General features: G+C 48.5%; 1 protein-coding gene across 1 annotated transcript in view; it reads left to right on the top strand.

The window, feature by feature from the left end:
• Positions 1-18,016, top strand: part of LOC112115975 (putative tyrosine-protein phosphatase auxilin) — an 80,518-nt gene that overhangs the window by 39,150 nt on the left and 23,352 nt on the right. The window contains exons 5-9 of the mRNA XM_026655934.1: positions 1,736-1,858; positions 3,676-3,809; positions 13,593-13,787; positions 14,241-14,358; positions 16,838-16,917. Of these exons, the coding sequence (XP_026511719.1) occupies positions 1,736-1,858; positions 3,676-3,809; positions 13,593-13,787; positions 14,241-14,358; positions 16,838-16,917 (650 nt within the window). The remainder of the gene's footprint in view (positions 1-1,735; positions 1,859-3,675; positions 3,810-13,592; positions 13,788-14,240; positions 14,359-16,837; positions 16,918-18,016) is intronic.

Raw genomic sequence — 18,016 nt, 5'->3', positions numbered from 1 at the left:
TCCTTAGTGATATTGAGGTAGCACTTCAAATAAAGAAAACTACGTAACATATACTTAAAAATTTCCTAATTGCATATTTGCTTGCTGGCCTGTAATTACAGACCAAGCAAATGCATAATTATGGACTGCTGGAAATGCATATTTACTTTATAGATGGTAATGGCTTTTTCAGAGTCTGCTGTGTCAAGGCCTAGTTAGAGGATATTTAGTTTATGGGTGGTTGGTCATATTGACAGTAACAGCCTCTCTTGGAGAACAACAAAACACAATCTGGACTAATTGCCTGTGCAACTCCACTTTCAAAAATCATGATGTGAAAGTGTCTTGGGGGGGAAAAAAAGCCGAATGGCCAAATAAATGCTCATTGCGCTTCATGTGAGCACTCCCTAATGTATGCTCGTGCTACAGATCAAAATAACTATTTCTGACTATTGTACATAATTTAAAATAAGAATTTGTGTTACAGACAGTTACCTGCAGCAACAGATGCCATGCTAGGTGCTTACAATGGGAAACAAAACTTTCTTATAGGGGGATTCCAGCCTTGCTATTGATCCTCTTACAAATATTAGGGTTCTAACTAAATAAAACCCAAAATACAGAATTAATTGCTTAGACATTATGGGCAGAGTCTGAGTAAGCCGCCTTGCCAAATTTATATCATTCTCCTTTTAAGTGCTTATATGATTATCTAAGGAACTTCCCCATATTTAGGAAGGTTTAACCAAACCATCTTCTTCTCTCCCCCTCCCTGCCCCCGGTATTCCTAAAGCAGAATTCAAATGTCTGCGGGGGGGGGGGGGAAACAGGGACTGCTCCTCAGTTGAAGAGTGAAACTTGGTGCTGCAGCTTCCCCCTCTGGCCAGAAACGTCTTTTTAAAAGGCAATTCAATTAAAAATAAGCCAACTGGAGAAATAGGTTTGTGGAAGGCTAGCCAATCTGCAACTTGGCACAGCACTGCAAAGATTGTCCTTGAGACAACTGTGTGATTCAGAGAGTATGTGGATGAGTGATAGCTAGAAGTGCTTTGCTTGTTTGTACAGCTTAGCATTTGAGGAATAATGTTCTGGCTGACATCTTAGTAACTCTTTATTACCAATTCCTTTCTACAAAGAATTACTCATAAGATTGCTGTAGAAATCAGATCTCTCTCATTACAGAGAGAGAGTGTCCAGGAATTAATATTTACTAATTAGGCACTAGTGGCCTGATCTTCAGGGTTGCTGAGGTCTCTCAAACCCCATTCCATTAAGTCAGTGGAAGCAAGAGATGCTCGGCATCTCTTGAAAACCAGCCCCTAACTTTAAGAACCAATTTGCTAACATTTCAACCCTGTGACCTAGTGCAGGACTTACTACAATGTAAATACAGTATAATCAAAGCACAGCAATTTGATCCAACTCTTCCTTGCACAGAGAATTCAGTGCTTTAAATGGTTACTAAGGATGATCCAAGTTGCATGCTAAATATTTCAAAACCGTTTTAAAATGTATTGTCAGGGACAAAATATCAATTTCATATTATGAAACAAAAAATCCTCTTCTCTTGCCCCTTCTATAATTCATGCCTCCCCATTAAGCAGGGTTATGCATGAAAAGAGAGGCTGAAGGGGTTTAAAGCACAGCATTTACCTTGTGTGGAAGGAACATGCTCTTTTTGACAGGAAAGATCCATGAAAGTGTCTCAACTAAAGGGATTATGAAGTTTATGTTTGTTCACTATGTGATCTCCTAGGTATCTGAATGTAGCTGGCCAATGAGACAAGCGCCCAGTCTGCATAATCTCTATGCTGTATGTAAGAACATGCACAACTGGTTACAGCAGAACCCCAAAAATGTGTGTGTCATCCATTGCATGGTAAGTCAGCCAGTAGCTGCATTTGAGAAATCTCTGCTTGTAACCTCTTGCTTCCCTGGGGAACTGACCAGCAATAAATGCACCATTGTACAAGGATACAATGAAGTAAGTCCATACAGGAGAATAAGCATTATACAATCTGCCAATATGCAAAAACCTAAACTTAAATATAAAGAGATAATTCAACTTGATTGATGCAATTTTAGCTTAAATCATGTCTTACATGTATTGCAATATATTTGATCACCTAGTTTGAGAGCCTTTTCTGGCCAACACAACGGCAGACATTGCTTTGAGTAGTGTTATGGTTTGTCACAACTTTAAATGCAGTTTCTAGTTTGGCTGGGGGGAGGAGCGCTTGAATAAGAATAATTAAACCTACCATTAAAATGTGGGTCTATTCTGAAAATTCTCTCTGCAACAAGAGGGACATTTTACTCGTTTAGATCTGCTTCCTGTGAGTATTGAGTCAGTTATACTAACTTCCATGAAAAGTAAGTCTGATGGCTTTTAATCCAGTGAGCCCTGCAGAGCCAACGTAGCTAAGGAAGATGAACCACGTTCTGTCCCTCCTTGTACATCAACAGACTTGTTAACAAAGTAGTGTTTCCAGGGCCTTGTGCAGATCCATTGAGGGCCATGTAATTGCACAGATGTTGAGGACAGTGCAGCCTGAAGATTGTGTCAGTGACACCTACACAATCACACTCTTTGGCCTGTAGAACCTTTATGGTTGATAATGATCCCGAAGGAGTTCTGTTTAATTTTCAGAGCCCAGGTTGGCATTCCAGGGCTGGCAGTTTTGGGCAATAAAAAATTCAAGATGAAATCTGCCTAGGTCATAAGAAACTCCCGACTAAATATTTACCCTGGTGCCTCATAGTGTCACTCTCAATATGAGTACGGTTCTACTGTGAAAATCAGAAACACATAGGTTCTCTAGGTATGTAGTTTCCCAACCCAAAAGAGTCGAACATGACAGAGCTCCCAAATGAATTTTGTGTGTGTCGAAGGGCATTTTTCTCTTTGACCGCCCTCCCCTAACTAGCTTATACAGCCAGCCAAGTCCAAAAGATAGGCAGGTTACCAATATGGGGCCCCTCTTCAGCAAGGCACTTAAACCAGTGCTTAACATAAGGTATGCAATGATGTTGTACCCATGTTGGTCCCAGGATATTAGAGAAACAAGGTGGGTGAGGTAATATCTTTTATTGGACCAACTTCCATTGGTGAGAGAGACAAGCTTTTGAGCTTACACAGAGCTTCTAACCCTGAAGAAGAGCTCTATGTAAGCTCGAAAGACATGAGTGGTCCCTTTGATTTCAAGCACATGCCCATATTCAGCAGGATACTTAAGCCTTAGTCTGTTCTAGGGTGGCAAATCCTGTATCAAGGTAAATCACTGCTTTAGCAGATGTCTGAAATAGCAGATTGTAGTGAGCCCAAGATCTGCAGGTGTAGTTTAATATTACAAACAGCAAATTACTAAAACACACAGCAGAAGTTCCAATCCAAAGACGAGTTATTTCTGGGCCCTCAAAATCTTGTATGAATCATCAGCTACACTTGTATGCACTTCTGTAAAATAGCTGAATCCGTTTAAATCAACTATATTCTGGTTCAAAAGTTAATTACTGGAAATTAAAGCGCTGAAACAAGAGTTTCTATAGACCTTCCTCCTTTAGCTCTAATACAGCCATGTCATTGAAATCTTGCTGAAATGCACTTTTTAAATATGGATTGGGTTAAAATAGACTATCCTTTCCCTTCAATTAACAGGATATCTCTGATATGTGCTCTTGCATTTTATCTGACAGGATGGTCGTGCAGCATCAGCAGTTCTGGTCAGTGCAATGTTCTGTTTCTGTCATCTCTTCTCTAGTCCAATCCCAGCTATTCAGTTGCTCAACTCAAAGAGACCTGGAATAGGACTCTGGCCATCCCACAGAAGGTAGAGTATGTTAGTCGGGCGAGCACTATTCAACATAGTTTAAATGTATAACTGTTTTAGGCCTGTGGTCCCCATTTCCTTAGCTGTCCAGGCCTGGGTCCTGCAAACAATTCCGTGCGTAGTCCCACTGAAGTCAGTGGAACTGCTCATGTGCCACATGCTAGCCTGAGTAATGATGGTCTAAAGTATTAAGCAAGAGGTTTGGAGTTTGAGTTCCAGTCCTAGTATGTTAACATTGCCAGAGCTATGTAGTGTCAGGCAAGTTCTTCTTCGAGATGTGTTGCTCATATCCATTCCAGTTAGGTGGGCGCGCGCCGCGTGCACGATCGTCGGAAAACTTTTACCCTAGCAACACCCGGTGGGTCGGCTGTGGAGCCCCCTCGAGTGGCGCCTTCATGGCGCTGGATATATACCCCAGCCGACCCAGCGCCCCCTCAGTTCCTTCTTACTGCCCCTGACGGTCGTTGGAACTGTGGAGCGCGGCATAGCTGTTCTCCACTCTCCCTAGCTTATCGTTCTCATTAGTATAGATAGTTGTGTATAGTTGTTAAAGTTCTTTAGATAGTTTTTTCACTTAGTTTGTAATAGTTGTAAGTTGTTAGCGGGGGTTAAGGGGGTTGTTCTCCCCCCTTTTTCCCCCGGCGCATAGCCGGGCTCATGCCCAAGGCTCCTGGCTTTAAGCCGTGCGCGTCCTGCGCGAAGCCTATGCCCACGAGCGACCCGCACACCTCCTGCTTGAAGTGCCTCGGGGAATCCCATCAAGCAGATAAGTGCCAGATCTGCAAGGCCTTCAAGCCTCGGACAAGAAAGGAGTGGGACTTTAGGCTTCGGCAGCTCCTTATGGAGGTGGCACTTAGCCCGGATCCTCCCTCGGCGCGCCCAGCCCCGGCGCCGAGCGCCTCGGTGCGCAGTGCACCGGCGGCTCCGACCGGTGCGGCGGACAAGTCATCTCGGCACCGGCCGACGTCGGCACTGCGCCCGCCTCAGGGGACTCGGCGCCGATCCCTCTCTCCGGGCCATAAGAAGGCCCGCAAGGCGCAGGACATTGCTGCCCTGAAGACGCCGGCTCCCCCGGTGCCGGGGGTAGAGCCGCGTCTGCCGTTGGACCACCAAAAGCAGGCGGCCACGCCGTCGACTCCGGCACCGAGGCCGTTGAGTCCGGTGCGGACTGTTTCACCACCTAGGCTGGTGGTGGAACCTTGTCTCCCTTCCACCCCGGAGACATTTGCGACGGCGAGGGACCTTATCGCCCTCACGGAGCCGGCACCGTCGCAACTTCCAGCACCGGTGGCTCCACGTGTAGTGCAATCCAGGGGCAAGCCTGCCCTGGTGCGCCCACCGTCTCCAGCTCTGGACTCTCGGCACCGCTCCAGGTCTCGGAGCAGGTCCCGATGCCGCTCGGAGTCCCGGCGCCGACTATCACCTCGGCACCGGTCGTACTCGTGGCCGAGATCCTCTTCGCGACGCCGCTCTACATCTCGGCACCGTCGCGATCACCGGCACCGATCGGGCTCGAGGCGTAGTTCCCGGCACCGGTACGAGCGCCGCTCCAGCTCGAGGGGCCGCTCCCGGTACCGGGCCTCGTCGCAGTCGTCGTCCTGCTCCAGATCCGGATCTCGGCACCGGCGGGGCTACCGGCACCGATCCCAATCCCGGCACCGCTCTCCGGCACCGCGCAGGGACAGATCGCCCTATGACCGGCACCGATTGGCACCGTACCATCCGGTGCCGGCTGCATCGCGCTCGGCACCGCCGTGGCCATCGAGATCTGCATCCCGCTCCTCTGACGGAGCCTCTAGATCGGGCTATCCTCCGCAGGGGCAGGCGGCTTCAGCGGATTTCGGCCATTCGCAGGAGACGGCCGAGGACCCTACGCAAGGACCTGTGCACTGGTCCTTTTGGACTCCGTGGGCCTACCACCAAGCGCAAGGGGCTCCACCATCTGCCTCCCGCTCGGCACGTTCCGAGCCCAGGGTCCCGGAGGCCACCATCTCCCGCCCTCCCCCAGGGGGCATGGAGGCTCCAGTGCCTACGCCGGCTGAAGCCCTGGACCTGGGGGCAGGCGATGCCCAGCTCCAGGAACACCTGGAGCAGGATCCGCCATTGGACCCCTTGCCACCGGGGGCATCCTCCTCCTCCTCCCCCGATGAGGCGGTAGCGGGTACATCCGCCATGGGCCCGCCCCCTATAGACCTTCGGGCCCACCAAGACCTGTTGCGCCGGATGGCGCGAAATATGGACCTCCAGGTGGAGGAGATTGCGGAGGTTCACGACCCGGTGGTGAACATCCTCTCAGCGGATGCCCCATCCAGAGTGGCGTTACCGCTTATTCGCACTATACAGGCTAATGCCACCACGATCTGGCAAACCCCGGCTTCTATTCCACCCACGGCCAGAGGGGTGGAGAGGAAGTACTTTGTTCCTTCCAAGGACTACGAATATCTGTATACCCATCCCCAGCCGTGCTCACTGGTGGTGTCATCAGTGAATGCACGGGAGCGCCATGGCCAGCAGGCTGCTGCGCCCAAATCGAAGGACGCTAAGTGCTTCGATTTGTTCGGACGCAAGGTGTATTCAGCGGGGGGGCTTCAACTTAGAGCGGCCAACCAGCAGGCGCTCTTGAGCCGCTATAATTTTAACTCTTGGTCCTCGATGGGGAAATTTAAAGAACTGGTTCCCCAAGACTCCAGGGAAGAGTTCGGGGCCTTAGTAGAGGAGGGTAAACGGGTGGCACGTACCTCCCTACAGGCCTCCCTGGATATAGCTGACTCGGCCGCTAGGACTCTGGCTTCAGGTATAGCCATGCGGCGAATCTCCTGGCTTCAGGTGTCTGGCTTGCCGCCTGAACTGCAGCAGACCCTGCAGGATTTACCATTTGAAGGCCAGGGACTCTTTTCGGAGAAGACGGACTCTAGGCTCCAGAATCTCAAAGACTCCCGGACAATGATGCGCTCCTTGGGGATGCATGTCCCAGGCCCTCAGCGCAGACCCTTCAGGCCCCAGCCTCAGACGAGGCGGGAGAGGGTAGAACCTCTGAGACAGGATTTCGCCAGAAGGCGGGGTCGAGGTGGTAGGCGAAGGTCGACCGGCCCTCAACCCGGTCAGAACCAGGGCCAGCCTAGGCCACCTTCAGGGCCTAGGCAAAACTTTTGAAGGTGCGGTCGAGGACGGCACCATAACCAGTACTCAGGATTCAACTCCTGCCTTCCAGGATCGCCTCTCCCGTTTCCACCGTGCTTGGTCCCTTATAACTTCGGACCGTTGGGTCCTTCGCACGATGGAGAGGGGATACGCCCTCCAGTTTTCCTCGCCCGCCCCCCTTCCCACTCCCCCTCCCCGTCCCTCTTCAGGGACCCTTCTCACGAGCAACTCCTTACACAGGAGGTTTTTGGGCTCCTTGCTATGGGGGCCATAGAGGAGGTTCCACCAGAGTTAAGGGGCAGGGGGTTTTATTCCCGCTACTTCCTGATCCCCAAGTCGAAAGGGGGTCTACGGCCCATCTTAGACTTGCGCGGACTCAACAAATTCATAGTAAAGTTGAAGTTCCGCATGGTATCATTGGGGACCATCATCCCTTCACTGGATCCTGGAGACTGGTTCGCCGCCCTCGACATGAAGGACGCATATTTCCACATAGCAATTTATCCGCCTCACAGGCGCTTCCTGCGATTTGTAGTAAACAGGGTGCACTACCAATTTGCAGTCCTTCCCTTCGGCTTGTCCTCGGCTCCCAGAGTGTTCACAAAGTGTCTGGCGGTCGTTGCGGCATACTTTCGTCGACAAGGGGTACAGGTGTTCCCATATTTGGACGACTGGCTGGTACGCGGCCGCAGCAGGGACCAAGTTCAGGCTCACGTCCACATAGTGACACACACTTTCCACGAGCTGGGCATTCTACTCAACAGAGGGAAGTCCACTCTAGTGCCAACACAGAGGATAGAGTTCATTGGAGCAATCCTAGACTCCAGACGTGCCCGAGCCATTCTGCCAGACAGCCGATTTCATACCATCGCAAGCGTCATTCAAGGACTCCGGGCATTTCCGATTACCATCATAAGGACATGCCTTGCCCTGTTGGGTCACATGGCCTCGTGCACCTACGTAACCAGGCATGCCAGACTACGGCTTCGCCCACTACAGGCTTGGGTATCATCGGTGTACCGTCCTCACCGGGACGACCTGAACATGGTGGTCACGGTTCCGTCCTCGGTCTTGGCCTCCCTCACCTGGTGGTTGGATCGCACGGCGGTCTGTGCAGGAGTGCCTTTTCACGCCCCACAACCCTCCCTCCACCTAGTCACGGACACTTCATCTCTAGGATGGGGCGCTCACCTCGGGGAGCACCATACCCAGGGCCTGTGGTCGGCGTCCCAGCTAGCCCTGCACATCAACGTCCGAGAGCTGATGGCGGTGCGCCTAGCTTGCCAGGCATTCCTCAACTTCCTACAGGGCCGTTGCGTGTTGGTTCTCACGGACAACACCACGGCCGTGTTTTACATCAACAAGCAAGGCGGAGCCCACTCATCGCTCCTATGCCAAGAGGCCATTCGCCTGTGGGACTTCTGCATTGCCCACTCAATACATCTCACGGCATCGTTCCTTCCTGGAGTCCAGAATACGCTGGCGGACCGTCTCAGCAGGTCCTTCCAGACGCACGAGTGGTCAATTCGCCCGGACATCATCTATTCTGTCTTCCAGAGGTGGGGGTTTCCCCAGATCGACCTCTTCGCATCTCGGGCCAACAGGAAGTGCCGGGCATTCTGCTCCCTACACGGGCGAGCTCCAGGCTCTCGGTCAGACGCCTTCCTTCTAACATGGAAGAACCACCTGTTCTACGCCTTTCCTCCATTCCCGCTGGTCCACAGGGTGCTGCTCAAGATCCGCAGGGACCATGCTCGGGTAATTCTAGTCGCTCCCGCTTGGCCGAGGCAACACTGGTACACCACACTGTTGGAGCTTTCGGTACAAACGCCGATCACGCTCCCCTTGAGTCCGGATCTCATCTCCCAGGATCACGGCCGACTGTGTCACCCCGACCTGCAATTGCTCCACCTCACGGCGTGGATGCTTCATGGTTGAATCGGACAGAGCGGCAATGCTTGTAGGCCGTCCAGCAGATTCTTCTGGGAAGTAGAAAGCCCTCTACACGGTCCACTTACTTGGCCAAGTGGAAGCGGTTCTCCTGTTTGGTGTGAGCAACGAGCTACGTCCCCCTTGCAGGCGCCTATTCCTCTCATACTGGAATATCTCCTGTCCCTAAGACAGCAGGACTAGGCGATATCTTCAATCAAGGTTCACCTTCCCGCTATTTCGGCTTTCCACCCAGGAGAACTTAAGTCCTCGGTCTTCTCTAAGCCGATGGTCGTTAGATTCCTCAAGGGCTTAGACCGGCTGTACCCACAGCAACGGCAGCCAGTTCCGACGTGGGACCTCAACCTCGTTCTCTCCAGGCTTACAGGGCCTCCGTTCGAACCATTGGCGACTTGTTCACTCCTGTACTTATCCTGGAAGACAGCCTTCCTTGTAGCCATCACCTCAGCACGACGTGTTTCTGAACTCAGGGCGCTGACGTCCGAGCCCCCATACACGGTGTTCCATAAGGACAAGGTGCAGCTTCGCCCCCATCCTGCTTTTCTTCCCAAGGTAGTTTCACCTTTCCATGTGAACCAGGATATATTCCTACCGGTCTTCCATCCGAAACCACACGCTACTCGTCAGGACCAGCGTTTACATTCTTTGGACGTTCGCAGGGCCCTGGCTTTCTATATTGATCGTACAAAGCCATTTAGGAAGACGACACAACTCTTCGTCGCAGTGGCCGACCGGATGAAGGGCTCACCGGTCTCCTCACAGTGCCTGTCCTCTTGGATCACGTCCTGTATTCGTGCTTGCTACGACCTGGCCGGTGTACCGACGCCACACCTCACCGCTCACTCCACGAGGGCCCAGGCCTCCTCGACTGCCTTCCTGGCTCAAGTCCCGATCCAGGACATTTGTAGAGCTGCAGTGTGGTCATCGGTCCACACATTCGCTACTCACTATGCGCTGGTGCAACAATCCAGAGACGGTGCTGCTTTTGGATCAGCGGTTCTGCACACAGCAATGTCTCACTCTGACCCCGCCACCTAGGTGGGGCTTGGGAGTCACCTAACTGGAATGGATATGAGCAAGCACTCGAAGAAGAAAAGACGGTTACTCACCGTTGTAACTGTTCTTCGAGATGTGTTGCTCATATCCATTCCAAACCCGCCCCCCTTCCCCACTGTTGGAGTAGCCGGCAAGAAGGAACTGAGGGGGCGCTGGGTCGGCTGGGGTATATATCCAGCGCCATGAAGGCGCCACTCCAGGGGGCTCCACAGCCGACCCACCGGGTGTTGCTAGGGTAAAAGTTTTCCAACGATCGTGCACGCGGCGCGCGCCCACCTAACTGGAATGGATATGAGCAACACATCTCGAAGAACAACAGTTACAACGGTGAGTAACCGTCTTTTCCTTAGTCTTTGTGTCCTAGCTTCACCCTGTGTAAAGTGAGAGTACTGAATGCTGTTATCCTCAAATTGTGTCCAAGGATTAATAGATGAAGGCTGTTTTGTTTATGATGGCTTTGTTCCTTAGGTTGAAAAAAATTAAGACAAGTCTGGGCTTAATATTGCTTCAAACTTCCCCCCAAATGACCGTTTGTCTGATCAGAAACTTGCTGTGTAAAACATCTTGTTTACAGTAGGTTTGTCTTGCAACTGAAGAATATCCTGTTGGCAGGCTCCCACAGAGTGAACAGAAAAAATGCAGTGATAAGTATGTAGAAACAAAAGTTTAAACCCCTAAGATTCTTAGCCTAGTTTAAACTGAAAGCAGCATTGCTGTGTCCTGGCAAGTTTTGGATTTGTCATTATTTTTTCTTTTCCAAAAGTGCTGTTTAGGATCATTATAGAAACAAACCCTCCAATCCACTTAACTGGAGCTAAATTAACTGCTCTCTAAGGGTATATCTACACTGCAAAAAAAAAAAAAAAAAAAAACACCGGCAAAAGGGAATCTCAGAGCCCGAATCTACAGATGCGGGCTCCTGCTACAGCACTTAAAAATAGTAGTGTAGATGTTCCCCCCCCTCAAACTCTGGAACCCTGCAAGGGGGGTGGGTCTCAACCAGAGTGGGAACATCATCTGCACTGCTATCATTAGCACCATAGCATGAGCCCAAGTGTGATGGAGTTTCCAAAGCCACACTAAGGCTCAGGCAGGGAAAAGGGTCCAGCAGTGCTGGGTCAGGAAAGTTCTGCCCCTCATGTACTGCCAAGCATACTCCTGGGGAAAATAATATAAAGAGTTCTAGCAGCCCAGGCTGGGGGTAGGAGAGAAGCCATTTCCTGGAGAAGCACTGCCCTGAGACAGGAGGAGAAGCTCTTACCAAGGAGGTCTGGCTGTGAGTGTTCCATTCCCCCTTCCCCTCCCCCCCCCGCCTTTTAGACATCACCCAAGAGGTAGGGGCACCAGAGGGTCACCTGCATCAGCCCTGAGACTCTGGGGTTCGAAGCAAAGGACTATAAGTAAACAGCAATCCCACTTCAAACTGAGGCATTGGGTGGGGAAGGTGGGCAGGAGGTGGGCCAAGCATAGGTCATACCATGCTATCATCCTTGGTGGAATGAGAGGGTCTGGGTCCCCCTAATTACTCCAGATTCCCCTATGCCTAGCCCTGGGACGGGCAGGACTAGGGGGTTATCAACAAGGAGGCCGATCCAGCTGAACCCCATTCAAGGAGTTGAGGACACATTGAACTAAAAGAGACTGGAGAAGCAGGTGCTGACCCCTAGGCCTGCTGACCAAACAGACAATCCTGCTGCACCAAGTCTGTAGTTCTGGGCTCTGAGACTGGCTGGTGTGTGTGTGTGTGTGTGTGTGTGTGTGTGTGTGTGTGTGTGTATATATATAATTTTGTGCAGTATAGACTTTATTTATAAATGCAGAATTGGCATAAAATGCTTACATTGCTTGCTTTGTGGCTTGACGGCAGTCTGTTGTACAAATACTGACAAAATTTCATTCTTAGAACTTTACAAGCAGCTCATTGCAAGTTTATGCTCTCCAAGTGCCTCTCTTCTAGAAAACAGAAGTGATAATTGTGTGCTGGGTAGGGCTGTTGATTAATCGCAGTTAACTCATGCAATTAACTCAAAAATTAATCACAGTTTTAATCGCACTGTTAAACAATAGGATACCAATTGAAATGTATTAAATATTTTGGATGTTCTACATCTTTATATATATATATTGTATTCTGTGTTGTAATTGAAATCAGTGTGTGTTTATTACAAATATTTGCACTGTAAAAATCATAAACAAAAGAGATATTTTTTTCAATTCACCTCATACAAGTACTGTAGTGCAATCTCTTTTTGTCATGAAAGTGCAACTTACAAACGTAGGTTTTTGGAGTGTGTTTTTTTGTTGTTTTGCTACATAATTGCACTCAAACAAAAAAAGTAAAATTTCAGTGCCTACGAGTCCGCTCAGTCCTACTTCTTGTTCAGCCAATCGCTAAGGCAAACAAGTTTGTTTACATTTACAGGAGATAATGCTGCCTGCTTCTTATTTACCATGTCACCAGAAAGCGAGACTAGGCATTTGCATGGCACTGTTGTAGCCGGCATTGCAAGGTATTTACATGCCTGATATGCTAAACATTCGTATGACCCTTCATGCTTTGGCCACCATTCCAGAGGACATGTTTCCATGCTGACAGCGCTATTTTAAAAATGTGTTAATTAAATTGGTGGCTGAACTCCTTGGAGGAGAACTGTATGTTCCCTGCTCTTTTACCTGCATTCATCCAAGACTGCTATAATATGAAATATATGGCAGATGACCCAGCACACGTTGTTCATTTTAAGAACACTTTTTCACTGTAGATTTGACAAAATCCAAAGAAGGTACCAATTTGAGATTTCTAAAGATAGCTACAGCACTCGACCCAAGGTTTAAGAATCTGAAGTGCCTTCCAAAATCTGAGAGGGACGCGGTGTGGAGCATGCTTTCAGAAGTCTTAAAAGAGCAACACTCCAATGTGGAAAGTACAGAACCTGAACCACCAAAAAAGAAAATTAATCTTCTGCTGGTGGCATCTGACTCCGATAATGAAAATGAACATGCGTTGGTCCACACTGCTTTGGATTATCGAGCAGAACCCGTCATCAGCTTGGACACATGATGGTTGAAGCATGAAGGGATATATGAATCTTTAGCGCATCTGGCATGTAAATATCTTGCGACACCGGCTACGAAAGTGCCGTGTGAATGCCTGTTTTTCACTTTCAGGTGACGTTGTAAACAAGAACCAGGCAGTATTATTTCCTGCAAATGGAAATAAACTTTTGTCTTAGCAATTGGCTGAACAAGAAGTAGGATTGAGTGGACTTGTAAAACTTGAGAGCCTACATTGTTTTGTTTTTGAATGCAGTTATGTAACCAAAAAAATCTACATTTGTAAGTTGTACTTTCGCGACAGAGATTGCACTACAGTACTTGTATGAGGTGAATTGAAGAATGCTATTCTTTTTACAGTGCAGATACTTGCAATAAATAAATATAAAGTGATAACTGTACACTTTGCATTCTGTATTGTAATTGAAATCAAAATATTTGAAAATGTAGAAAACATCCAAAAATATTTAAATAAATACTATTCTAGTATTGTTTAACAGTGCAATTAATTCTGATTAATTTATTTAATTTCTTGACAGCCCTAGTGATGGGATCATTTGGTAATGGCTCTCTTTGTTGCAGATACCTTGGATACATTTGTGATCTAATAGCAGAAAAGCCCATCCACCCTCACTGTAAGCCTCTTACTATCAAATCAGTCTCTCTCAGTCCGGTCCCCTGTTTCAATAAACAGAGAAATGGGTGTCGACCCTTCTGTGACATTCTAATTGGAGAAACCAGAATCTTTACAACCTCCCAGGAATATGAAAGAATGAAGTAAGTTACTATGGCTTTCTTATCTCTTAATGATGCTAATAAGTTCTTTTTTTAGTGTAATACATCTAATTTCCTAGGCTCCGGGTGGGTGGGTGGGCGTTTTTGGTTTGTTTTCCCCGACTGTGATTAAATTGGGCAAGATAATGCTACTAGAAGTGAAAATGTTATTGGAAAGTTGATGCCCAGTGTTAAAACTCGACTGCCAGAGCTTGTCTGAACTTCTGTGATGAGGTGCTGGGGCTTACCCCTGGTATATTTCAGCACTATACTAGTAGTTCTATGTGAAGCATTACTGTTTCAACTGACAACTAGCCAGAGAACAGAATGCTACTTCTCAAAACTCCAACCATGATTAGTTGGGAGATTATGTATTTTTAAAGTACACAAGCAATAACTTTAATGGTACTGCTGAAGTGAGCATAACAATGGACTTCTTCCTCATTTGTTTTAAAGGGAATTCCGTATGCAAGAAGGGAAAGTCCTAATTCCATTAGGAGTTACTGTTCATGGAGATGTTGTCCTTTCTGTCTACCATATGAGATCGACCATTGGGGGACGACTTCAAGCAAAAGTATAGTTTGATCTACCTTTTGATACGCACAACATAAACACTGAGTCAAAGACTGACCCTGGCACTCAGATTGAAGTGGAAGGAGGCAAAGTAGCCATAAAAACGTTTGGCATGACCCCAACCTCTCCAAATCTTTAGGAGTGAAGCTCAGAGTAGGCAGTGACAGTGCTGATGGCGCTGTATGGAGGGGGGCCAGGCAGGGTCCCTCCAGCTGCTAGACCAAAAGACCCTCTGCCAGTAACTAGCTTGAAGCAATGGCCCATGGGAATCCCTACCCTGCCACGTATGGAAGGAGGCGGCAACAAGCCAGTATCTCCACATTCCTAATCCCTACCAAATTCACGGCCATGAAAAACTCATCCCAGACCATGAAATCTTGTCTTCCCCTGTGAAATCGTCTTTGTGTGTGTGTGTTCTTTTACCCTATACTATGCAGATTTCACAGGGGAGACCAACGTTTCTCAAATTGGGGGTCCTTTCCCAAAAGGGAGTTGGGGGTGGGAGGGTTGCAAGGTTATTTTAGGGGGGTTGCAGTATTGCCACCCTTACTTCTGCGCTGCCTTCAGGGCTGGGCAACCGGAGAGCGGCGGCTGTTGGCCAGGGGGCCAGTTCTGAAGGCAGCAGCAGCACAGAAGTAGGGTGGCGTGATATGGTATTGCCATCCTTTACATCTGTGTTGCTGCCTTCAGAGCTGGGTGGCCGGAGAGTGGTGGCTGCTGACTGAGGGCCCAGCTCTGAAGGCAGCAGCACAGAAGTAAAGATGGCAATACCAGCTGCAGCTCTCAGCCGGCAGCCACCACTCTCCAGCCGCCCAGTTCTGAAGGCAGCACCGCCGCCAGCAGCAGCGCAGAAGTACCGCAAACCCCCTATAATAACCTTGTGACCCTCCCCCCAACTCCTTTTTGGGTCAGGACCCCTATAATTACAACACCGTGAAATTTCAGATTTAAATAGCTGAAATTATGAAACTTTCAATTTCACACTCATACAATTTTTTAAAATTGTCCAAGATGGACCGTGAATTTGGTAGGCCCTACTAATGTGCCATTTCATCATCCTCTGGGTGGACTGGGCTGGAGTGGAGTCTTCATTTGCAGGAGGAAAGTTCCTGCATTCTCTCAGGATTAAGTCAACAGACTTTTAACATACATAATGGCAACATGGTTGTCTGTCAGAACAGATATATAATAAAATCACTAAAATAAAACTAAGATTTCTTGAGAAATGAGAACAAAGGGGAGAAATGTTTACTCAGCACTGAGGTGTTCTGAATTACATGCAAGGAAGGAGAGTTGAAGATGATCAGAGATATTGGACTCTGAGATAGAAAAGCTGTTGTATGCTTGAAAAACAAATTAGGTGATGACATAATAAGACGTAGGTGTCAGTAAAGACTTTCATTCACTTTACTCCTGAGGGCATTCTGTGCCAGAAAAATTTAAAATTCTGCACATTTTATTTGTCAAATGTGGAGGCTCCAGCATGGCAGGCCACTGGTTGCACAGAGGTGGGAGATCACTGTGCAGCTCCTCCCAGGACATGGACTCAGTGGCGAGGCTGCACCCAACCCTGACACAGCACAAGGACCGGCCTGCCCCAGAAACACCCCAGGGCCGTGCCCACCAGACTCAGCAAGGCAGGATCCAAGTGTGTGGGGGGGGATCCATGTGTGGATTGAGAGGGTTCTGTGTGGGGCAATCTGGGTGTGGGTGGCTCAGTGGAGAATCCAGGTGCAGGGGGGATCTGGATGCACAGGGGCTTATTTGGGGGGGGGGGGGGTTCTGGGGGCGGGAGGAATGGGGCTCTGGGGGGGGGGGCAGGGGGCGGGGGGGGGGGGGGTTTCGGGGGGAGGGGGGGTGAGGCTCAGTGAGAGGGTTTGGGTATGAGGGGGTCTGGATGCACAGGGGTTGGGCGGATGGGAGAGCAGCTCCTTCTATAGGGATCACTTCCCCTGCAACTGAGGAGCAATGGGTGCAGAAAGCCAGGGGGAGAGTTTGCAGAGCTTCCTTCGGCCGGGGGAGAAATCTGGGGTGGGTCTGACCCGGCCCCGGTTGCTGTGCAAGGAAAGAGGAAGTCCTGTCCTCCCCAGCCCAACCGGGACTAGCAGCTGAGCCTGGCACGGGATAGGAGCCACCAGCTGGATCTTCCCCAGTCCTGCCTCCTGCCCCACAGTGATTTACCTCTCTGCCAGCTGCTCTGGGCCCCCAAAACATGCTGCTGGGGAGGGTCGCCTGACTGCTTTTGTGGCTTCCCTTTGCTTCCCTGTCAGAAAGTCATTTTTCTGTAGGGAAGCAAATCTGCGGGGAACATAAATTCTGCGCATGTGCAGTGATGCAGAATTCCCCCAGGAGTATTTGCTTATATAGTTACAGTTAGTGAAGTAGAACTGATTAGCTGCTTGTATATCGTATAAATCTAGAGAATTACTTCCCTTTATTTAAAATGTGTATATTTAATCTCTTGGTTTTTTTTTTTTAAGATGACAAACACACAGATCTTCCAGATTCAATTTCATACTGGATTCATAGCACTGGGAACAACTATGCTAAAATTTACAAAGTAAGTACCTCTTAGAGCAGAGACCAGTACTGCACGCAAACTTCAGCATGTTAGCTGCATATAAATAATCTGACCATCACTGACTAGTTTGATAAAGTAACCAATCCATGTTGGCATATAAATAGGGCATAAATAGCTCTTCTAAGATCTGCTGCCTGAGTAGCTTTGACAACATTACTGATAAAGGACTAAATTGTCAGACTTTTATTCCAGTGTCTCTCAAATACCTGTTCTGAGGTGCTGGGGAAATGAGAAACAGGGTTTTCTGCAAACCATTTTTTCTTTTACTTTGAGGGAGCCAACTCTTCCCTAGGTACCACTCATTCAGTGAATCTCAAACTACATAATGGGCAATTGTGAAAATGCAGAAAAAATATTCGGGCTTCCCATAATGAGTGGTCCTCTTCCTCCCTATTTTTTTTTTTTTTTTTTTTTTAAATGGTCCAGGTTACTTAATATATTAAGTGCATGCATGATGTGCACTCTTCTTGTCTTGCTGGCTCATATCCACTCTGGACTCTGCAGTAGGAGAGCTGTCTGGAGCACCTGGAATATACAGTAGAATGTTTTACTCACATTTTCTGCCTACTAAGTGAAAGTCCCTTAAAGGGAAAATACTCTTGGACTTGCTGAGCCTCCCTAGAAAGGCGAGTCTCCCCTTTTGTTTCCAGTATAACTAATACCTGGACATCCCTTCAGCTGGCTCAGGTCTGCCTATCTCTGCTTAATGGGGAGGGGAGTTATGCCCACTACTTCCCCAAGGCTGGTGTGTTGTGGTAAAATATCCAAGAACATGAGTTATCCTAGGTAAATGTCTTACTTTCTGAGATGCAACTTTTATTTTCAGAGCCTCAGGTAACTTAATAGGTAAAACAAACAGATCCTCGCATACAGTCTGTGGTATATCTAACCCCTGCAAGGGTGACCGCATGGTGGTATGGAGTATGGGAGGATGAGGGGAACAATAAAATGGGTAAGATCTTGTTCCCTTTCATGGGTGAACGGAATAAGATACTTTCTCTGTAGAAGTGTTCAAGGGAAATGTCTCGTATTGATTTCATTAACTCTGTTTTACAAAGTTTTAAAATAACCAAACTAA

The sequence above is a fragment of the Terrapene carolina genome, unplaced genomic scaffold (assembly GCF_002925995.2).
Source record: "Terrapene carolina triunguis isolate 2854851 unplaced genomic scaffold, T_m_triunguis-2.0 Scaffold211, whole genome shotgun sequence".
NCBI lineage: Eukaryota > Metazoa > Chordata > Testudines > Emydidae > Terrapene > Terrapene triunguis.
This window is presented reverse-complemented; position numbering and strand designations above follow the sequence as displayed.